Source organism: Corvus brachyrhynchos, unplaced genomic scaffold (assembly GCF_000691975.1).
Source record: "Corvus brachyrhynchos isolate BGI_N302 unplaced genomic scaffold, ASM69197v1 scaffold61, whole genome shotgun sequence".
NCBI lineage: Eukaryota > Metazoa > Chordata > Aves > Passeriformes > Corvidae > Corvus > Corvus brachyrhynchos.
The window spans coordinates 259,895-284,603 of record NW_008236478.1 but is presented as its reverse complement, the minus strand read 5'-3'; the positions used below and the strand labels follow the sequence as shown (position 1 = coordinate 284,603).

At 42.3% G+C, this 24,709-nt stretch overlaps 1 protein-coding gene across 5 annotated transcripts in view; it reads right to left on the bottom strand.

The window, feature by feature from the left end:
- NDST2 (N-deacetylase and N-sulfotransferase 2) overlaps positions 1–24,709 on the bottom strand; it is a 107,296-nt gene that overhangs the window by 24,526 nt on the left and 58,061 nt on the right. For all 5 annotated transcript variants that reach the window (XM_017725886.1, XM_008643705.2, XM_017725888.1 and 2 more), the window contains one exon: positions 48–1,440. In XM_017725886.1, the coding sequence (XP_017581375.1) occupies positions 48–1,040 (993 nt within the window). In that variant the 5' untranslated portion in view covers positions 1,041–1,440. The remainder of the gene's footprint in view (positions 1–47; positions 1,441–24,709) is intronic.

Here is a 24,709-nt window from a genome sequence, read left to right as displayed (position 1 = left end):
TAGAAATCCATCTAGAACCACTGGAGGTAGCTACTCTAGGATTTTACCTCTACATCAGATACTTTCATGCGAGTGCCCTCTTTTCCCACAAATATATCATCGATGTCAACAAGAATATAGCGATCAAGTGTGAGACACAGGCGCTTGCCAGTCAAGTAGGCAATGGCATCCACGAAAATGAGTTTGTGCAGCCAGAAATTGAGGTTATTGCCGAAGAGAACCCGCTGGATCCCATCATGAAGACCCAGGTCCTGCATCACTGTGGCATGTAATGCTTTGTGAGTGGCCAGGTGAGGAATGGATTCCGAGGATTTTGTGCTGGCCAACAGCACTGGCTCATAAGTGCTGTGGTTTGACTGAAACACAGTCCAGTCATCACCAGGCAGAGGACCCTGCTCCACCTCATTAGCCCGGGTGACATAGAGCAGGGGAGCACTGGGATTGATGTGATAGTCCCGCAGCCCCAAGTTGGAATGTAGGAAAAGGGGGAAACCCTTGAGCTGTGCACTGAGCAGGCTGTTCTCATTGGCTTTGAAAAAGCCTATAATCCCCACTCCATACTCTACACAGTATTTGTCCAGCAGCTCTCGGTTCCAAGCATCTAGATTCACATATTTAAGGATGTTCTCATAGATAATTAGAGCATAGCGTCCTCTGTCTTTGTCTGTCAGGGTGGGCATATCCCCTTTGCCAGGGGCGATCTCTGTCCTGTATTTAAACCGGCTGGATTCCAGGATGGCCACTATTTCCTGCCCCAGCTGGGAGTAAATGCTTTCCACAAAGACGAGCACCACAGGATCTGTGCGCGACGTGTCCACAGACTTCGTGAGCCTCCAGCTGGCTTGCGGCGGGATCAAGATGCGGTGCTGGTTGCTGCAGTCACTGAAGGGCAGGGGTGGTGGCTCCTTGATTTTGGGACTGTTAGTGACATAGTAAGCCAGGATGCACATGGAGATCAGGCTGAAGGCAATGAGCAGCAGGATCAATCTGTGGAGCTCCAGCTGTCGCACGTGCCGCACTACTTTCCACAGCTGAATCATGGTGAGGCGGGCGGCTCACCCCCTCCTCACACTCCGGACTCACGTCGCTCTTGGAATCTCCAGTGCCGCCGTGGCAGTACCCAGCAGCAGCTCACAAAAAAGAAAGAGCAGCTGCAGAGAGAGAAAAAGCTAAAGCAAACAGCTACAAGGCTAGACTCCCAGAGATCTGCCATTTATCTTAGGTAACCATGGCCCTCAATTCCCATCGCTCTTTTGCGTGCCTCCTTGGGTTCCTCTCCTCTCAGAAGTCTTTGGAGGAGCAAGGTTTCCAGAATCTCGTCTCCCAACAGCAAATCAGTCTGTCATTCTGCGCACAAGCAGTTTCAGCTCAGCCTTCCCAGGTGTCCTGTTTCTCATTTAGCTGTTTCACATTCACATGATGGCACCTTCTCTTTGCATCCTGCAATTCAAAAAGAAAAAGTCAATTCTCAGTATGAATTCATGGCATTTAACGGGTCTGAGATGAAAAAGCAGGACTAGCAGATGATAGGTGGGCAGCATCACTCGCCCATCAGCAGGTCTGTTCCCTGGGAAGTGTCACACCCCATTTGTGCAGGAGCTTGACAGAACAACCACAATGGTCCTTGGAAGAAAGATCCCCACAGCGCACAGTGACTCAACATTCACCTTGGGTGAGATTCTCACACACTACAGCAAACAGAGCCAAGTACCTGGCCTTCCCCCAGCCCTCTGCAAACCACTGAACAGAAAACATGAAACCCTTTTATTCTAGTCTATATTTCAAAGCTAACAAGAGGAGAGGGCACTCTCTGCAAGGCTGCCCTGTTTGTCCTGGGAACTCACTCTGTTCCAGAGGTCTCAAAATACAGCTCTGGAGAGGCATCATCCCTCAGGCAGCACAGAGGGCAGGGGGCACAGGTGATGCCATGAAGATTTTTTGCCTTTTCTTTTATACCCGTTATACCTTTTTACAACTTCTGTATTCTTAGTGCTTTTGCCTACATTCTTGGGACTTGTTTGTCAAGCTAAGAGATGAAACATTTTAGAAGCTTCGTAGCTAGGGATTAGTGTGCCCCAGACCCCAAGGTCCTCGCCAAAACACATTCTGTAAACCAAGATAGAACCATCCAGGGGAAAGTTCCTTGGGGAGGGGGGCTCAGTCGAGCCTCTCACTGGGGAATCTTTGATAGATATGCTAATTAGTAAAACCTATAATGTTATAGCCAATCTTTGGGGGATATACTCGGTAGGGTGCATCTCGATGCATATGACCTGGACGTGTGCACCTAAGGATCCTTAAAATAAATACCAAGGTAAAATCCCTTTTCCCCTTCTAACCGTGTATGACTCTTGATTTTAAGACCAGGAAAAGGCATCACGGGCTGCCCACGCACTGCACACTTAATTGTTGCCAACTGATTCAGTGGCAGGTGGAGATTAAACATCTCCCGAAACCTTCATCACCTTCTCTCATATGCCACTGAAGAACACGAAGCCAGTTTTAAATCACCAACAGCATGACATAAATTTGGGTTGGTCTCAAATACATGAAAGCTTCTTTTTACGAAGCTCTCTCACCTCCTGCTTTGTGTTCATGGCAGCAGACTATTTCACCATATGTTGTTATTTTTCCAGGAAAAAATGCCCAACAAAGCCAACAAATACCAAATAATCTAAAACAAACACCAGGGAAACTAACTAAATTGCACCTTGCTTTAAAAATAAAGTAAAAATCACAGTGGAGTCTTTTCTCCCTTACTGGCAGTGTGACTTACCCACAGCAATACCCTGGTGCCTTTCTTGGCATACAAGCACATCTTTGGGGCACACCTGCTGCCCCCCCCCAGAACAATGCAAGAACACCCTTAGTGCCAGATGTTGCTCACCAAGTCAGTCACGCTGACTATGAGCTCTCTGTAAAAACTAAATAGCTTTTTTTCTTTAAAAACCTTTTTCAGTCACCCCCCCAATTCCTGCAGATGTGCTCCACCACATACAGACCCTCTAACCACCTGCTCAACTGCCACAGTTTGCAACACCAGGAGGCACAAGAAAACAACAGCAAATAATATTACCCAAACAGGTCTTCATCCTTTCTCCATTCCTCCAATTTCTGTTACTACCATTCTGATAAAACAAAGAATATGAGAAGACTAGTTTGTGAGTTTAAGGCATACATAAAGTTCTTACATAGTAAAGCCAGGGGTTTCTAACAACTAGCTCCACCAGAAAAGGAACTACTTGTGAGACAGATGCTTATTTTGCTCCACCAGAATTTACTTGTGAGACAGATGCTTATTTGTAATTTGTATTACTAGACAGAAAAAAATCCTTCTGAGTCAGGGAAAATATCAGTTTATAGATGAGGCCAAAAGTCCCACTTAAAAGACTCCCACCAGGCTGTTTTCCAAACTGTTGGTGCAGCTTGAAGCAGAGACAAAAACCACAAACAGATTTTATATGAAGAGATATAGTAACTGCTAACTTTATGACAGCAGATGGAAAAGTCAGAGTACTCTTTACACAAGCCCTACAATGATCATTATCTCAAACAGCTCCTCTGCTATAAGCTCAGCAGAGCAGGGACTGCTTTGTGTAGCACACAATGAAACCTTACCCCGGTGAAGGCTTCAGAGTAGCTGTAGACTGTCAATGTAAAGTATATCACACAATTTTCTACTGGAGAAACTGAGACACAACAAAACTTACTGAAGGTTGCACTGCAACACAGCAGACGAATCGGAATTTTTGGTAAAACTATCCCTGTACCCAAGATTCCAAATGGATTGGGTCTCCATTCCCAAATGGCCCTCTGTAATGACAGAGTTGGCTTTGGAAATCCAGCTCAGTCAGCAACAATAAGCTGTGTTTTCTTCATCACAACCGATCATCTTTCAGTTTTGTCTCTACATACTGTTAACTTTTTACTGGAAAAAGGACAGGGGAGAGAAGGTGAAAAAATACTATGTGAAGATGTAAAAAACAGAACTTGTATAGTTTTTTCTTTTTCTTGCTACTGAAGTGACAACTGATGTTGAATATATGATTCCCTGGCCAGAGCACAGAACATGACTTCTAATTCCAGCTCGAGTCAAGTTCAGTCCCTGTAATACACCAGGAATTCCAGAGTATCAGCACAGTACCCAAAATCATGTGCCATCTTTCAAAAGCAATGAGGAAAACAGCCTTTCCACCTCCACAACAAGCCCTTCCCATCTCAATGACTCTGCAAGGAAGACCCCAATGTTACCACCTTCCTGCTTGGCATTGCAGCTCCAAAGTTGCAAAGAGGCAGAAGCCAGCAGAGGCAGAAATCAGCAGGGCAGAGAGAGGTAAAATAGAAACATATTAAAAATGCTGTATCCTTTTTATGAGGTGAATTCCTTGTAAGACAGAGTAATACAGAGCTCCATGCATATCACAATGTTCCATACATGAGAAGTAATCTTCACTGTACTCCTGTGGAACAAATTCATGCTCAACACTTCTCTCAGGTTCCAGTAATAGTCAATTTTGATGGAGAAAACTGAGAATTCCAAGTTATTGTCTTCCCAAATAACTCACTTCCTTTTGCTTTTCAATCCCACTGAATAAAATAGAAACATTCAGGATTTAAAGATTCACTATCTTAACATGCATTACACACAAAGTTGTTTTTGCAGGAGGAAATAATGTAAAGAGAAACTCAGGAGCCCAAATGTTACTTGTATGAATTTCCAAGCATGTGTTTCTGGGGTAGAATTTGTAATCTAAACACCAGGGTAATGGTAAGAAAATCAAGAAGATGTTGACTTATGCAAAAGCCTGGCAAGGTTCTACTTTTACAACTCTTTATCCCAAAGCATCACCATGGAGAACACTTCCCTGGTTGGACTCATTCATCTCTCCAACTTAATTTTTACTTTTGAACTGATTCTGTTTTGTGAAGAACTGTAGCTTCAGTTTCCCAGTTATCAGTTTAAAGATGAAAATTACAGGACAACTGGATTATTCTGTAGAGTAAGAATGAAATCAGAGTTTAAGTTAGGCTGCCACACCTGCAGTGCCCAGCTGAGGGGCACCAGGGAGAGGAACCCCCTTTGCTGGGCACTTCTGAATCACAGCAGTGTTTTGATAACAATGATTCCATTCAAGCCTCTAGCGAAGCTCCCAAACAAACCCCCATTTGTTACATGGATGAGCTCGAAAAAACAAATTAAAAAAAAAAGGCCTGTATCAGATTGCTGCTCAAGAATCTGTCAGCTCCGATCTCTTTAACAAGGCTTCACAGCCAGAGGGCATGCCAGCTGGCACTGGATGCATTTCTTTCTTTGGGGACTGCATCAGCTGGTTTAGGTTCAAACGAAAAGAGGGGGAAAAAAACAACAAACAACCAAATTTATATTAAAAGGCAAGAGAGCTGTCAGAAACCAGTCATACTCAAAAAGCTCAAAAATATCTATACTGGAGAAAGAAAAGAAAAAAAAGAATCATGGTGAAAATTATACCCTTTTAAAGGAAAAGAAAATTCCTGTGTCCTCTTTTGACATCAAACTCCTGGGAATCTAACACCACAAAAAATCCCAGGTTTCTAGATAAATTGAGGTCCACTCTGAACTCCTGCCTGGACTACCTAAGTGTGAATTGTGGGAGGTGGCAGTCAGAATGCACAGCAAGAGTGAAGTGCTCAGAGGTCCAAGGACGCAGGCTCAGCAGGCACCCGTCCTGCCAGAAAAGCATCTCTAGATTAGAGAGCATCAGCTGTAAGGTCAGCTACCCCAGAGATCACCAGCATTGAGACAAAGGCTTCATCAAACTTAGATGTTCTGTTTCCTAGTGATATACAGTGTTAATGTGAAACATAAACTGCTTTGTGAATTATCAGCTGCTAAGCCACATGGCAACTGATGTGATATGAAAGCAAGATAACAACCAGAACCGTGTGGTTTTAACATCTGATCTCCAGATATTTCCAGTGCTTGGAAATGATTGTGGGAGTTCACTGCAAACGCTCAGGACCAGCACTTAGCCAAAACCAATGACCAGATTTTAAGTATTTGGGCTTCTGGTGCATTCATGCCAAGGCACATTGAAGATAATGGGTATCATCTGACACCTTTATCAGGAACTGTCAAGGCATTCTTAGCTGAGCTACAGAAGGTTCTTACCACCCAAACCCCAGTGTCACCAGTACATTACCCCAGCCCTTTTCATTATTCATAATATAATCTCTCCATCTGGAATCCACAGCAGCAAGATCTTGCCTTTGTCCACAACAGCTCTATTTCAGAGGCCTTTCTTCTGCACTTCCTGTGAGATGGTTGTTGCCTTGGGCCCCAGGGGGACTGCAGTAATTGAGTTACACAGTAATCAGAGAAGGAATCTGATTGATTTTCCAACCCATTCCACTTTAATGGTGTCATCATGACACAAAATTCCTCATTAGTCTGCTCAGTTCTGAAACACCACAGGCCCTCTCTTTGTCTGTGGTGGTATCTGTATGCCAGGCCTCCAGGTACAGCCCCTCTCTCACAAAGATGGGGAACCCGTCAAGTAGTGTCAACAAAACACAGCAAGCCACACAGCAAAAGAATTAGTAGAAAGCTCAGGAGAATGAATGCTGGTTGTATTTCACATATTGGGTAAAAAAAAATATACAGCCACATTGCAATGAAATTGCCATGCTCATTTCTGGGCTCTGGCCATGTGTTTCAGCTAACATCCGCTGCCAGTCGAATCCTGCCATGAGAGACTGCCTAAGGAATACAAAATTCAGATCAAAGAGGCAAGAAACACTAATGGTGCCCATGCTGCTCTGACAGGCAGGACTGCAGCCTTCAACCAGCTCCATGCTCTGCTTGGGCAAGTCCCCATGCAGGGAAAAGCCTCTCAGAACAGACCTGTGCTGAGCCAGAAAGCTGCCAGCTGGCCAGTAGGCTTGAAATGTGGCAGTCCAATATAAGAGGAGAAGACCTGTGTGATGAAGTAATAATTATTTTATTTCTTTTATCATTCCTAGACAGGTATGTAACTTCACACCTCTGCAAGAGAACAAACTGTTGTCCATGCTAAACAGTTCTACATGCACTTCTCTCATCCCAGCCTGGTGGAAACCCAACTACAGCCTTGAACTTACACTTGTGCCAGCGCAATGAAGTCTGAAGACAACATAAAGGTAGAGATCTTGGCAAGGCCGGCTCCAGGCCAGCTTTGCAGAGGGCTGCAAAGGGATCCTGCAACGTTCTTGGTGTTCGGATATATGATGGATACCCTTGTTTGCAGCAGATCTTTGTTCTCTTGCTCTTTTATTTTACAAAAAAATAAACAATAGGTTTAGTCCTTCCCATGCCAGTGACAGAGGCATGGCCCAGCATTACCTGTTAGCAACATAAACCAGTCTTTTCCCCTGAAAACAAAAAGGTGCTCCTCATAAGAGCTTCCAGGAAATCTGGTTTTCAGCTCCCTGCCTTCTCCCCATCATACTATACTCAGTGCTTGGGGTCATTACAACTGACCCAACGACTCACTTTCGAAAGCAAGGGGGTTTCAAACTTTTACGCTCAGGTATTCCCTCAAGTTAAATGTCAGTGCCACAAGCCCCAACAAGTTTCACTGCCTCAGCATAGGACAAATTTGGGAAGGGAAAACAGTTCATCATCTTGTTTTTTCAGCCTGCCTAAAGAGCAGATGTGCAAATAAGGGACCTGAAGAACTGTTAAAAAGCCAAACAAAATTTCAACCTTCAACAGTCACTGATGCTACTTGTAAAAATAGTATGTAGCTTGGCAGCTGCACACCTCTGCTGAAATGAAAAGGAAAGACTACAGGTATTGTAGCAGTGGAAGTGCTCACACAAGTCAGAGCTTTCCACCAGCTGAGGGGATGTAACTGCTCTGGGAGTGCACAGGTCTCTGTAATGTAACTGCTCATAGGAGAGAAAGGAGGCACTTTCCTCAGAGATAACAGAAGGCATGTATCCATTCCTTCATTTCACATGTTACTGAGCCTTTAAAATCTATGTATCAGGCCACCACAAGATCAGCAGTTTCATTCTGGCCTTGCCTCTCCTATTTTGTGCCTTTCCTGACACATAGGTCCATGCCCGCTCTGACCCTAACCCTTTTCCCACACCAGGGGATAATGAGACAGCAGCTCCTCTCTGCGCCTAGACACACGGAGCTGTGGGACAGAGAGCCACAGGCAGCACAGGCCAGAGCCTTGCAACACAAAGGCAGTCCAATCTGCTCTACAGTCCCCCTCCAGATGGAAAGTGAATACTTCAGTCACCCCAAAGGGAGGGAATACACCATCTTCAGCTCCCTCCTTTCATCAGAAATCAACATGTATGCTCTATCATGGCAGAAAATCTCCAGCTCAGCTGTGGGAACAGGAAATAGATGCAGTTCCTTCCACATTAGATATGGACAAGAATCTCATATCCATTCTCTCATGCTTCCTGCTTATCACAATTCAGATCAACTATTCTGCTACAGAAAGCAAAAAGTCTTCTCTGGTGATATCTCTTAAGTAACTTAATCAAGTGGGAAATACAGTCAAACTGTGGCAAAACCAAAAAAAAAATCAGCGTCAGCGTTGAAGTGTCTTAATATAGAATGCATATTATGAAAGTTTATCTGTAATTGTTATGAAAGCAGCCTAACCATTCTTCCCATGAGCTAGAAAATTTCACCTTAATTAGCAAGAGGCTGATCCTTTATATTCAGTTGCTTCCTCCCATCACATAACACATAGGAGATAATCTTTTACAATCAAATTTATCTAGGAACACACGACAGTAGGGAACAGGTTTAATACCATTACACCGAAAGTTTGTCCAAACTGACACCAGAAGAAAGCTGTAAGTATGCTCTACCAAATCTTAACACCTCAGGAAAGCTCTTTGAGCTCCTGCGCTCACCTGTTCTGGTGCATTTGCACCAAAATTCAGGGTCAGAATCTGCTGGGCTTCTAAAAGAACATGTTCCCCAGCTGTGTACAGCAGCTCCCTCCTACCTGCCTTCAGCTGAGATGTTCTACTCACAAGACCTCCACCCAGTGTAAAGTTCATGGTGTATCTCCCAGCCTTTGCAGTATCTAATTATCTAGTTGTCTATTACCTTGGTGTGATTGAAATAAGTAAGTCTCCTGGACTCAGAAAACAAAATATTAACATTTTTGCTGGCTTGGCTATTGCAAGACAGCTTTTAACACAATGCAAACTCATGTTAAAAAAAAAAAAAAAACCCCAAACAAAAAACCAAGTGGAAGAAAAGGAGAGAGAGAGGTGTAAAAGTGATATAAGCAAGCTATAAATCTGGCCAGGCAAAAAGAGTAAAAACAAGCAATGGGAAGAAGAGTAGAACAAGTGGAAGAGGCATGAATTGAGGTCTATACAGATTATACAGGCTGGGTGAGACAACAGTTTGGAGGCCTGGTTTTTACAAGACAGGGGGCTTGTCTATTGCAAGACAGCTTTTAACACAATGCAAACTCATGTTAAAAAAAAAAAAAAAAAAAAAACCAAAACAAAAACCAAGATGGAAGAAAAGGAGAGAGAGAGGTGTAAAAGTGATATAAGCAAGCTATAAATCTGGCCAGGCAAAAAGAGTAAAAACAAGCAATGGGAAGAAGAGTAGAACAAGTGGAAGAGGCATGAATTGAGGTCTATACAGATTATACAGGCTGGGTGAGACAACAGTTTGGAGGCCTGGTTTTTACAAGACAGGAGCAAATCCAAAGTGCTCTACCGCCCTCTCCAAGCCTTCATGGCCATCTGTGCAATGAAAAAAAGTCATTCTCGGCTTTTTCACAAGCATTATGGCAGAAATGGATCTCAATGGGGGCACTGCATCCACCAACAGCCTCTGAATACTCTGAGCAGCCTCCACCTCCTGAGCTGTGAGCTGCACCTGAGCTCAGGCCAGACCTGAACTGTGCTACAAGTATGATCTGCCTTGCTGACCTGACTCTCATCACTGTGCACTCACCGGGTGACTGGACTCCAGGCTGAACCTGGTACCTATGAATGCCTGCCTCTGCAGTTGTGCTGTTTGGGTGTTGCTGCTGAGGACGCTGCCTGTGCCAGCAGAGGGTGGATGGAGGCCCCCTATACAGTGGGGTGAGGCAACTCCAGCCTAGTGCGATCCTTACGGCCTTGATGGACCCTGAAGCAGCTTCACACACCGGGGCTTTTCCACAGATGAGGATGTGTGAGTGACAGGAGGACAGAGACCGCTAGAGAAAGAGGGTGATAAAAAGTTGGGACTATTGTTAAGACTTCCCTGTCTTAATGCGGGTGGAATTATTTTGTTTTCTCCCAAACCATCCGTGTTTGCAATTGTTACAAAATCGCAGGCAATACACACTTATTTCCACAACACAGCTTACACTATGACATGCTCACTAGCATTTTTAAACAACGATAATTTCAACCCTGTACCTTCTGCTTTCACCTTGTTTTTATATAATCAACTCAGAGAAACAAAACTCTTTTGAAAAGACATACATCTCAAATATATTAATTTTAAACTGCACTGTAATTACGTGCCACTAGTTTTTAGTCTTTTTCCCATTTTCTAGACTTAATTACTGAAGTGGGTGCTATATTCTTACATTTTTAATTAGTCAACTGTTTACAAGTAGAATTTTTTATGCTATCAAGCAGTGCATCTTTAAAATACTCATTCATGCAGAATTAAGTCCAGGACCTCATTAACATCCTAATTAACAGTATCCAGGACAACTCAGGAAAAAAAGCTGCCATATTTGCAATCAAATCTACCTTCTGACAAAACTGAAGTTTTATCAGGAAAGCTCAAGAGTTTTGAGCAAAATACAGATCTCTATTTGGGACTGCAGCTGAAGATAAATCTGATCTGGGTATTGAAAACTGCAAGATGCCCAATTACGGATTTTTGAGATTAACTTAGCTATCTTGGAGACTCTTCCCCAAAATTTACAGGTGGGAGTAGTAAAATGCCCAATGAAATGTAATCAATTACTGAAAACTGGATTTATTTTTTATTATTAACATGGAAACTGTTCATGTGTTGAAGCAAGAAAATTTTTTCCATGAAGAAATTTAATATTTTCACATTTAGTTTCTGATAATGAAAAAACATGCTTAACCTTTGAGTCAAAATTCATGGAGTTAGTCTGTGCCATTTTGCAAGCTTTTGTAAGTATTTACAGGCTAAAACAATTATGAAACTATTTCTGTTTCACGTGTAGCAGTTAGAGACAAAGACAGATATTATCAGAAGCAGGGCTTAAGAAAACAGAAGCATTCAGAACATTTCATTATGAAACTTAAGTCTAATGCAACATTAATGTTTCCAGGGATTCTTTTGCTTTCTTAATAAATCTTCAGCTTAGTTCAAGTAAGTGAACTGAAAACAGAAGATGCCAATAAATTTTCTAAAAATCAGTGATCCAATTGCCTTATCTCTGTTGGAATAGAAAGAAGAGAATTTCCAGAAAAGCAAAATTCTCTCCAAGTAGAAATGTGCATCAGCCTGTATGGTGAGGTGTTCAGTAGGACAGAGAGCACACTTCTCTTGGTCTATCCTGGTACAGGGTATTCAGCCTGTGAAATGCATTACAAAGTACACAGGAACTCAATCCACCACTTGCATACAACAACATAATCACTTACCAACACGTATTTCTACTAATATGGTGGGTCTTTTGCTTGTTTTTGTGGAAAGACTTGTTCCACAAAGAAAGAGATACAAAAATGGTTTAGAAACAGTAAGCAGATCCACCTTGTGCCTGCCTCTGTGAGCTTGTCCATGCTAGGGAATAACAGCCATGGCAGCATAATTACCACCGCAGTGAAGCTGTGCAGTGACAGGAATACTGCTGAGCACCACCAGATTTGCCCAGAGCCCTGTGTTTTCTACTTTCATTTCATGCAGGTTGATCAACACAGCTGAACTTTGCCTATACAGACAGGCTAGCTGATGGCACTTGCTGTAATACAGACACCAATTTTCCACAACCTAGCAATTACATTAAGATAAAATGTGGCTGTTCTTTAATAGCATACAGAAAATAGTGACCTACATGAAAAATTCTGCACTCAAAACGAGAAGGGGAATTTATTACTAATCATTATATGAAGATCTAATGCAAACAGTGCTCAACAAAATAGTGGCAAATACACTCCTTTATCTTACCTATGTACTATCTCACATTAAGAAACATGACCCAGAACAGCAGATACAAGAAAGGAAGGCTACAGAAGAGAGACAACTAGTCAAGTAACAACTTGGGAATGACTGCTGGAAGAAATGGGTTCACAAGAGCAGAGAATGGGAGGGAGGATTTGGCAGCAGAGACTGGGAGACTGTTCCAGGAATAGGAGGCAGCATGAAACAAAATGCAGAGCTGAGAGTAGGAGGAAGAGATAAATGGAGGAGCACACAGCAAGTCAGAGGGGAGTATGAGAAAATGACAGCTCACATTGCTTAAGGAGGCAGAAACATAGTGCCTAAAAACAGAATTTTCCTAAGGTCTAGCTTGCCTACATTTAAAAGACGTAGGTTCTCTAAATGACCAAAAAAAGCATGGTCTAAAAGGCTTAACAACTCATCTTCAAAGACTAATTCCACCAGAAACAGACCAGCATGGTTACAGCTTATGTATTTATTTAATACTGATGGAGGAGGGCTCATACAGTCTGGACCTCTGAAATTCACCATGCCACGCAATATTCCAGACACACTGCAACATAATTCCATCCATATCCTGACTAAAGGCACTACTGGTTTGGTTGTGAAAATCTAACACACTTGCAGTACTCACTGCATTCATTCCTTTCCTTTGTCCAGAGCAAAGCATACTGGAGCAATGGAAGGCAAGAGCTACATTAAGGCAGTAAAGTTGCCTCAACTACATTCTTACAGTGCTTTCTGTCCTTTCAGTTGTGAACTGTGTCCCACACAGGGACACAAGTGGTATTAACTAGCTGACAGTATAGACCACCTGCATTAAAGAATACTCCCAAGAAACATTATAAATGCTGAAATTTCATCATCAATGTTGAAATCCCAGATTCAAATGTGCTAACTGACCCCGGTGAGGTAACAGATACTTCATAGTTTTCAGATCACTTAACACTACACCATGCACAGATGTGATGGGAAAGAAACAACTGCATTCAGCATTCGAGTAATTCAAACTCGACTTTGCAGCAACACTATAACTAAATAATTAATGCTTTCTCGTAGCCTCAGATTAGATTCACACCATACTTCCAGACAAGACATTTTCCTTCTTTTTCTATTCAACAGTGCTGCAAATGAAAGAGCAAAGGCAGTCTGAATATCTCAACTCTGAAGTTTCCTACCTTCTCCACTGCAGACAAAACACAAGAATTAAATAATTTTTAGCTAGACAGCAACTTTGAAGAGCTATAATTATGTTACTAAAGTATATATAATGATAAACCTATTAAAAAACTTTAGACATTAATTTTAGAAGTTAAATACAGAAATTAATTTTAACTGTAATGATTTGGTCTCCTTAATTATAAGGAGACATCTCACATAATTAATTTGGTAGCTGAAATATAAAGATTACAGTTTTTTGGAAGACATGCTGTTTTCTTATACAACAAAGAAATGAAGCCTGCAAAATTCAGTCTTCATTATGAATCTGGGTTAATGCTTCTGTAGTAATTTGAAATGCTTTGACTTTGTCCCCACTCTCCCGTGAAGTGCTAAGAACATTTGTGATTGCAAGTGTTAACAGAAAGCACATTCAAAGCACCTGCTGACATTTTGGTACCTATAGCAAGAATCCTGCACCAGTGGTTCCATGTTTATTTTTGCCCATATTCCTCACTGCCTGCCTGGATTTTTCCAACCAATTTAGTTGACACAACCAGGCAGCATCATGAGGCAGCTGCCTGCCACTGGATGCAACCCAGTCTCCTCTCTGCTTGCCAGGCACTGGCTTTACTGCCTGACTTCCCTCCCAGCTGAGAGGGGCACGGTCAAGTGTGCAAAGTCACCAGTATCACCCCACCCAGGAGAGCAGACCTGAACATCCTTCTCTTCCTCAGCCATACAAGGTGAGAGTTTGACAAATGCATTGGCCATTTCAGCTTCAGGAAACCCAGGGACGTGGCTCTTGGTTTCAAGCCCTGGTGTCTCTGTGCTCAGTCGGCCTGTCCCTGGGTAGCAGTGCCAGCGAACTCTACCCATGCAGTGCCAAGGGGTGTGTGTAGGGGTTATCAAGTTTTGTGCTACTCTCACTCAGCTCCTCCAGAGTTAAGACAGGGTGATTGTTTTCTAACTCACTCCTGCACACGTAGACTAAGGACCCAATTTTGTCCCCTCACCCAAATGCCAATTTCCCAAAGCATTCAGAGAGGAAGACTCCACATATGAGCTACAGGCAAGAACTCTGTGTTCAGGAGACCAACATTAGGAACTGCCAGAGAAACTTCAGTGCCCTGTTTGGCTTCCTTCTTTCTGTTATTGCAGAGTTAGAAGGGGAAAAAGGACAAGCACCATTACCACAGGAGATGAGACAGTGGGATATTAAAATCTTAAACTTCCTCTTTGTGCACTGGTCCACAAGCAGCAGAAATTGGTTCAAAGAATATCTTTGAGACAGTAAGAGTTCTTCATGCACTCTCTGGAAGGAAGCTAGACATCATCCTAAAAGCTAGAGAATTTAAGAGAAAGGCTGACTTCAGTCCCTTACTCCACTTTTGCCTTGATGCAGTCACACCTGTCCGGAGCTCCATCCCCAAAATGGGAATCATGTTACTCAAAGTTGCTGAGCATCAGCCTAGAGCACTTTGTGAATGTATCAGAATGAACTGATATCCTGGTGTTACCTGGGTAAAACACAAACTTCACAACAGTGGAAAGGGTGGGCTTGCCACCACTTGCTGCTCTACTGCAAACACTCCAGAGAACCAGATCTGAGACAGACAGTCAAAACTTCTCCATCAGTTCTCAATTAGCAGAACGATTGTAACTCAGCTTGGTTTGCTGACAACATAAAGGCTGCTCCATGGAAGGGGTGAAAATTCTCTTCCCCTCCACTGCATTTTCCAGGATTTCATACATTTCCTTTCCTTCACTGCTGCTATTTGCATCACAACGGGAATCACATTCATTCAACAAGGGCCAGCTCAGAGGTTAAACTACCGGCAGTGACATTTAATTTATTGAAAAGGGGGAAGACAGACAGTTTATTTTAGATCAAACTGCTTATATGAAGAATCACCTTGGACTCTGCAAATGCTAAGAATACAAATAAAGAGGAGATATTTGAGTCCTCTATTTTTATGGGAGAGTTCCACTTCCTTCCACAATCCGAAACAGAGTAGTTCACCAACCAATATAATGTCTGCAGGCTGAATCAATGCCATGACTGCTTCCACCTCAGAAGTAACACCTTATCTTTTACCCCCCCACTCCTTACAGAAATACAAACTAAATCTATCAGTGGGACACACTGGAGGTTTGTATTCTGTGCTCTCCCACATTCCCCACCCCTCGCCCAAGGAAGACTCTTTGGCCTTTACACAAATATATTCTACTTGAATTTTCAGTATAAAAATGATTTACTTATTCTGAAATGAAGCACACAATATGGAGTGGTCACTAAGCACCACAGAAAGGCTGAAAAGCTAAAACACACTAAAGCAGGGAGAGGTAAACTACTCCATTTGGGTTTTTTCAGTTCCAAAAAGGAGGGTCTCTGCATAATCTCAGCTCATATAAGGGGTATGAAAAAGCAAGACTATACTACCTTCATACAATACCTAACTTCACAGCCTTTTGTTTGGAAGAAGGCATCACATTGACTGAAAGCAGCTTTTCAAACAGTAAGCTACAAAACCAAATTCCTTTGAGGAATATTTTGCATTAAAAATGGCTTCATACTTGCAGTGAAATATTCTAGCATCAGCCATATTCTAAGAACAATGTGTGCTCTTCTCCACAAGCCCCTGGGCCTGGCTTGCTGAGTCTATAGTAAGTTTGTTATTGCCCTAAGGGAGCATTAGAGTTTTCCTTTCACTTCATGCCTGGGCTCATCATGATGTGTGTAAGCAGGCTTAGTCTGCAGACCTTCCTTCCCTCCTATTTTCCAGCAATCCAACAACATTTTTTACAAATGAGCACTTTTGAAACAAGGTTATTGAAACCATCACCTTCTTTAGAGTGTTGCAAAGAATAAAACAAGGTTCCCAGCTTTCAAACACAACTGAATGCTTTTACTGCACCACGTGACTCCATCACAAAGCACCAGAAAACAGGCGCCCCACAGAGCAATAACTACTCCAGTACCCTGCTCCTGCCTAGCTCTGTGCTACAGGTGGCACTTCATCCTCCTGGAAGAAAAATTCAGCAAGGTCCAGGTGTGTGAAAGGAGGTACAACAACAGATGCGTCTATATATACCCAAGTGGCAGCACCAGGCTGAACAGGGGCCTTGCAACCAGAGCTCAACTGTGCCTTCAGGCAAACGGCTGCTCCACTCCTGAAACAGTGCAGCATCTTACTGTGCCTGAAATGGTTCTTTCACGGTGAAGGACCGCAGTGGGGTTAGAGGAAATATAACAGGAAGTTGCTAAGGTGAACGGAGTTAATACATTATTTCAAATGGTTTAAAACAATAGAGAATGTTTTTATGGAAAGAGCATTTGTATTTTTTTAGTAATTTCTTTCAAATCATCAAAGCTGAAAAGCCACATGGGAGGGAGGCTGACAATTCCAGCAGTGAAGTAAGATCCAAGATTTTTGGAGTTAGCAGCAAGGCAACCTTCAATAGGTTTCTTTGGCTCTCTTTTGGTTAAGCACTTCTATCAAAAGATACCTTTTCTTTGTATCTTTGGGATTCTTGAATTGAATAGCTTATAGAAAGGCTATATCCTAAACAATATGGAAAAAAATCCACTGCAATTTTAGCTAACCTGAAACATATGACATCACTTAAACAAAGACCATCACCCTTCCTCATCTTTCATGAGCTGAATTTGGGGAGTGAAGGGGAAGGGTAGAGAAGGTATTTGAGAACTGTTTCTACTCTTTCATATAGCCACATTTGAGAGGTTTTAGGTAGCAAGAGCTACATCTACATTGTTGCTTACAACGAAGGCCAACCACCTAACTTATATTTGTTACTTTAAGATGAAAAACCAAAGACCCTTAAGAAAAGAGGCCTTGTGAAAAGTCTCAAGTCTATGCTCCAAGGCCATGCTCTTACTTTCTACATCAGCAGCATCTGGCCAAACTGCAGAAGCATCTGTACTATCAACATGAACATGACTGGCTAATAAAAGAATATTTTCAAAGACCCAAATTCTGTTTAATGTGCTTTGACCAGGAGAGTGGCAGTTATATGTCAGCACGAGGATCAAGAAGTTTCTTAATGACCAGAAAAACCCTCAATGCTCCAAGTCAATCTTTTTTCCTAAGAAACTAAGAAAATGGAAATCAAACACACTGTTAACCAAAGGATCATCATTTACTAGTCTGTGGCGAAAGGAAAAAGAATATCTATAAAAATTTCCATTTCTAAGCTTACGTCTTGCTAAATATTAACTAAGCAGAACTATCTTTGCTCTTGAGATGCAAATGAGAATTTAGCTTGCTGTGTGACAAAACACAAGCAATAGCGGTTTAGTCCTCAGGAAATGTATAAGGCATCATCTGATTTTTAAAATGTTCTCTGTAATGGCTCTGATCTTTACAATGATTTCATCAATTACCAATATTGCTGATACCTCTTCATCCATCAGTCTGCTACCCAAGAAAAAGTGACTCTGAAGGTTCAAGGGAGTATCTGTTTATAGTGCATCATGAGCTGTAGCCTAGGCAAAGACGTGCACAGCTACAACCACCTTCCTTGCGCTACTCAAGTGCATTCATGAGCCAACAGTTCATCACAGGCCAGATTTCATCCTCCTCCAGCACATTTCAGAACATGAATTTAACCCAGCAGCAAGGTCAGACGCAGAGACATTCTGTGGGGAGGGAAAAGGAGAGTAGGGGGAGGCAGAAGAGAAGGAACTAACAAAGAGCTTAATGAGCAAGGAACTATAGCAGGCATATCAGTATGAGATACAAGCCCTGCCAACTCCACTTAGTGCACTGCCTAATACAGTCACTGAATAGCAGCTCCTCCATCCTCCTCTCAAAGCATTGTCCTTGCAGATAATGACTGGTTAACAAGCAGTCAAACAGCAAGGCATGAAAGAAAACAGTGTTTTCTTGTAACAACCTGGGTAGCACTTAGACAAGGAATAGCGAAGATAGGCACAAAGATTCAAATTCCTACCTTTAAAAGTGAAATCCTTACATGAAGTTACTCTCTCCAAAGGGGTCAAACAGTCAGCAACCCAAGGAAAGACATGGAGCCAAATGGAAAGCAAGAAAGCCTGAGAGCTGGTCTTCACAAAAATCATAGAGCAAGCTGGCCTTTCTGAAGAAGGGCAGCTGGGCTGCACAGTTGGTAGATGGATAAACCATTAGTAGCAGTGGCTGCCTTCCCTTTACTCAGCGTTGCCAAAGTCTGACAGGTCATTTTGTGAACCTAAGGATGCCGTAATTTTAAGCACAGGCAAACAGAAAAATGTAAATAAATTCATGCAATTAAAAAGAGCACCTCAGTGCTGAGCATAAGCACCATTAATGACTAGCTGCTGTATCATACTGTAGCTACAGGTAGGTGGTGGGCAAAGCACAGTCTCACATTAACAGTTCAAAAGCATAGTTCCCTTCCCCCCAGAAACTATCTTGCCTTGCAGCTCCTCTCTGAATAGCTTCCATGTCACTCCCTGAAATCTCAGGAACAATGAGAGGAAAGTAAGGAAGACGGTGTGCAAAGGAAGGCATGGTCCAGTGCAAAGGAAGGCATGGTCCAGTGCTCAGCTTATCATGGCATACGGCAGATTTGAGATGCTCCATCAGGGTGGGGATACAGCTCCATTCCTTCCTCCTCTTACACATTGCGCATCTAATCACGGTAGGGCGTTGAACTCCATTTGTACGGCAGACAATGGGATCTGGCAGCAGTTCAAAGGCATTTATAGCAAAGTGATTGAACAAGCTCACTGCTGGCGCAGGCAGGCGAGGATACAGAACGCCCCACTTTCCTCCCTTTCTCTACTCAGGCTGCAAAGACAGGTGCTGCACCATGGGCAGCCAGTTCTCCTTTTGTTCCAGTGGCATGAGGATCAAGGAGGAAACCAAAAAGGTACCACCACCAAGAACAACAGCACCTAAACGCACTTCAATGAGGTAGAGAGAGGTGGGGAGCGAGTGGGGAAGAGGAGGGAGAGGGAGACAGAGAAGAGAGAGGCTGGCAGGCAGAGGGAGAGCAAGCAGGCAGGCAAAGGGGGAGAGTGAAAAAAGGGAGCCCACAGACAGCAGTGCCCGGCACCCTGACAGCCTGCTGCCAGAGTTCATCTTCTGAAGCTGTCACGGGTTTACGGATGCCTCTAGACTGACAAGCTGACAAGATAAGGGAAACTACACTCAGAAAATGTATTCACCGGCACTAAATTGCTTCTCTTGTCCTAATGTGGTTTGCAGCTTCACTCAGGGAACTGATCTCATTCGGGGCAGTGCAGGGAGCAAACCAACTCTGTATATTCAGACACTATTACTGGAATCTGGAGACAGGAATAAATCTACAGAGGGACAAAGAAAAATCATCTTCTGCACCACTAATAAAAAATTAACATGTTAAAAGAACAAATACATAAATCTCAGAATATGTTCTGTCCCTATGTAAGCATTTTTGGTTGCAATGGTTGGGGAGTGCAAGCTAAATTCCTGTATCCCCCTGAAAGCCTGGCACAAGAAGGGATCTCTAAGATGTAATAGAAAACAGTGTCCTAGAGAAGCAGAGGCATGCAGGAAAGGAGGCACTTCTGACCACAGCAGCATTCTCTGCTCTTCAAAGATGGAACGCCCTAGGTATGCTCAAAGATGTACCCTTTCCCAGTCAGGGTTTGACAGTAGAGGGTTTTCAGACAGGATGACACACTAGCACACATCTCTAGAGGAGTTATTTTAACAGGAGCTGACAGTGCACAGCAAACACTTCTGTAGTAAGACAGGGAGAGTTTAATGCGATGGAATGTTACAGGGTATTAGAGAGCACTCTGGAAGAGGACTGAATCTCACTGATTCATCAGGTGCTATATCTCTGTTATAAAGTTAAAAAAGCACCTCCTTAAAATTTTATCCTGACAATAACAAACTACAAACTAAAATCAGAAACAAGGGTCAAGTACTAGGCTCTTGGGTTTACCCACAATGATTTAACCTGCTGTTGTAGGATGTCCAGCTTCTCACAGTTAAATCGCCCAGGTAGGTGCTTTAAGGTCTGCCTCAAAAATACTTCCTACTGCCTCATTGCTTTGACAGGACAGGAAAAAAATCCCTGAAAGCTAAGGTAGAAAATGTTTTAAAATGCTTATTAAGAGTAGATCATTTTCCTTCTGAATTAACACACACATTCAGAATAGGCACATGGTTATGTATTCTTTCTGTCCTATAACGGCACAATGATTTGCTCAGCATTTTTTAATCCTAGAAGATATATTACAAAAACATTACATTACCTTATAGTACAAAAAAAGCACAAACACTTCATTTATTTAATATGAAAACTGAAAAAAGCACTGAAGTCTTTCAGAAAGAAAAGCACATAGACACAAAGATATTTATTGCTAAGTGGTGAATAAAAGACGAGGTGCGGAGGGATAAGGATTACACACATAAAACTAGAGCTGCTGTCCTAATCAATCAATGTAAGTTAAATGGAAGTTGAGCATCTTTGGAGAATGTGGTTTCCACATCTAACAGAGGAGACAATTCTCTATTTTGCCTCATTTAAAAAAAAAAAATCTTCTCACATACATGTCATGCTACAATGCAGCACTGCAAATCCACAAGCCTCTTTGTGAACTGCAGATGGATGATGCTGACAAAAATTTTCATAGAATCATAACCTAAAACCATTAAACTTTTTATCTTCCAGCTCCCGTCTATGTCAGTAAACAACCCCTTTCCATTCAAGCTGCAGTACGCAAACAGCGGATGTTGGAAATCTCTTGATACTCCACTAATCAGAAAGATGACAGAAAATTCTGACTCCACACAAAAAAGAACGAATTTTTAGAAGAGCCAAGATTTTCAAGATGAATTTCCACCATACACTTAAATGCATCTTTCTCCAGTCTCCAGTGTTTTATAGAGATTCAGGTTTATTGGACATCTGCTGCTAATCTTTTCAAATCTATTCATTTAGAAAATGTTAGAAAGAAGAATTACTACTGCTCCACATATACAAAGACAATTAACTCACACTCACTGCCTAAAGTCGCAACTCCAGTACTTCTCTCAAGATTTCCTCTTCCTCATCCTCCTAAACAGGACCTCCTGCCCTTTCCCATGCCCTGCCAACTCCCACAACTATTCCACAGTGTACCCCAGATCAACGGCAAGCTGAGGAATAATTTAGCTCAACTGATGTTAAGCATCACTTAGGGGCAAGTACATGAACTACGTCCTCATGCTAGCAGGTAGTTATGGTGATATTTCAGTGGTATTTTTCTAAACAGTTCAGTCCTAATTACCCTGGCATAACACAGTAATGTAGTTCTGCACAATGCCAGTTTGTGGTGATTGTTTCCAAAGAGCCTTGGAAATAAAGGGAAATGACGGATGTTGCTACCAGTTAAGAAACAGTCTCTACTGCTGCACAATTTAAGGACAGTCTCCCCTTCCCAGACAGCTTCCCAGTCATTGGGATAACCACATATCCCAATTCAATAACATGGCCTGTACTGGCTGTGATATACAACAAGACCTTTCTGACACTACTGCATGATCTTTATATTCACTACTCAATGTATTTTAATCACATAGTGACAGCAGAGGTACAACTGCAGAATTATACAACACCAGAGCAGAGGATTTCCACCAGGGTCAGCAGACTACTTCTGAGGGACCCAAGAAAATGTTACCAAGAAAACCAAGCCTACCCTCGCAAGTTTTAATTCACTGTGAAAGCGTCAGTATCTTTACTAGGCAATTTTTCTAGATCTGTGAATTAAAACAGATTTTAAAAGTAACTTTTGTGAGGGTAATGCCGAGACAAATGAAAACAAACTCAAAATGTCTAGTCATGATTCAGATAAAAGTGTCTCTTCTGTCAGTGGCTGAAATCGTGCCTGCTGCAGTATTTCTGGGCCAGACAGTATCTTTCCTCTGCTTCTAATGCCCATAATCTGGAAAACTCATCTGAAAATCAGAACCAACAACTCAGAGAAAGAAAGGTGTCTTTTAGAATTTCTACACCTTAAGAAAGAATTGTGGTTTTTACAAAAACATCAACAGTATTTGCAGTATTTCCTCCTCAACAGGGTCATACCATATAATGGCATAATTTCTAAGATACTGGTAGGACCCAAACTTCTTGCTGTGCTTTGTATCAGTAGCTTAAAAGGGTATATCATACCAAGGTAAATATGTTTCAGCTAAGTGTCCTTAGTTTGTAAACAACCCAATCTTGAAACATTAAATTAAAAAAGAGCAAAATCCCACTGCCCAAGCAAATCTGCTAACAGACCTATACTGAAATCCTAACTTCACAAAGCAAGACACTTGCTAAGCCTCCCTGATGCCTCTCATTTATTGAGCTATACTACAGTGTTTACTTGAATCTTCATGAAGACTTTAAACAGCTGGAAAAACCACATTTTTCATGCCCTGCCATGCTCAAAGGACATGTTTTTCTGTTACATGTTTTTCAAAACACCTCAGGTTTATGATACTTTTTACTCTGTTTGCACTTGAGAAACAGTCAAGGCCTAAATGGTTCTGGCTACCAAGACACAGGAAGGCATGTGTCTTGCTTTAGTTTACATTCTTCTAAATTTTTTCTTGATCAAGCCTTATCTGTAAGTCATCATGGCACAATAGCACTGACAGTGCTATCCAGGAACAATTCTTAACCTCCAGACAGAAACATGTAACAAATCTAGCATGGTTTATGGTAATATGCCAAATAAGAATTACTCACCCAAGTTTTTCAGTGACACAAACACACACCCCCTCCCCAGTCTACCCTGTTCACAGATCTTGTCCTTCAGGGCTCTATCCACCACTTCACTAATTCAATTTACCGTATTTTACGGGTAGAGACAACATACAGGATATATTGTAGCCAGTCCCATAAATCTTGAAATTCTCACTGAAGCCAGTGAAGACCAAACATGTTTGTGTGTAAACTTCCCTGGAAAAATACCAGCAAAGACAGATTACTATTGAGGTATTTAAACACTGCACTTACTAGCTGAAAAAAAATTTATTTCTTTTGAGTTCTTCCATCCTTCCTCACCCAAATACTGATAGAGAATTTGTATTACCTTAGCTCTTTTAAAAAAGATACTTAGGCACAACTCAGATTTTCTAGGGATCACCAATGGAAAAGGTAAAACTTCTCACACACTTTAGCAACTGTGGAAGGGATAGAAGATTTAAGGATGCGTTTAACCCAGCCAATATCTGCTTGTTAACAGAGGAAGAGTTTCCTCTCCCGAATTTCCTCTCTAACTAAGGACAGCAGAAATCCATTCCAAAGCACAAGGAAGACTACAGTTAAACCCAACAAGAGCTTATTACCTTAACAAGTCATGTGAACACTGCCAGAACTGAGGCTGGGATTGGGCTGAGAAAGGAGATTGACCCTGCAGTCTTGGATAGGTAGAATCTGTTCAGCTTCAATCAACTCATTTTATTTGCACACGTTTTGGTAAATTTCTAGCTGGCTTGAATGTTTATGTTGTCACTGGTGAAATCCACCCCACCTGAAATTCAATCAAAGACAGCTATGTCATATTATCCTTTTTTTTTTTTTTGTCCTGGCGCTGAAATAGAACACAAGAGTGGTTCTTGAAAAGGTCCTTGTTGCCACCATGGTTGTAGTTGATGTTGGAATTAAGAGGGGAAACAAAACAAAGCAAAACAAACAAACAATAAAAGGTTTGTATCCTAAAATCATACCTCTGTCTCTTACAGGAGGAGACAAGTCAACCACCATCCACCCCATTTGGAATGAAGTGCCTATCCGAGGGAGACAACACTTTCTGAAGCCAGCATAAACATGTGAGGAAAAACCCTTTTCCTCCTCTTCAGTGAACAAAGAGGCTTTGTTATTGGTACCCATTACATCATTAAAACTTGTGTGAGATGGCAGTACAGGGAGCAAGCAACCTTTCATCCCATTAAGGAACTAAAGGTGTCAGTACCCTGAGGGCACCATCAGCCTTTGATGACATGGACTATTCTCAAGTGGACCTCCATACACTTCCTCTGCACCCCGATTAAAGGCTGGGCCTGGCCGCCCGCTCTCTATCTGAACTTTGCTGCAGGTATACCTGTCTGCAGCCCTGCTTCTGGCTAGATCTCCTGGACTGACTTAGGCTGCAGGTAGCTCATCTCCTGGAAAGATCCCTCATACGTATGGCGTAGCTTGTACCCAGTTCTGTCTTTGGCCCTGTCTCCTGGGTGGCCTTTGGACCCATGCTGCTGCTTTGTCTCCAGCCCCATCTTTTAAAGGCCGGGATGGATCCTCATTGCTCCATCTTGCCTGGGAGTGTCAACAAACCCTGTTACTAGGGAGTCAGCTCTGCCTGCCATGCTCAGCCCTGCAGAACTGCACCCCATCAGTGGTGGCACTGCTGCACTG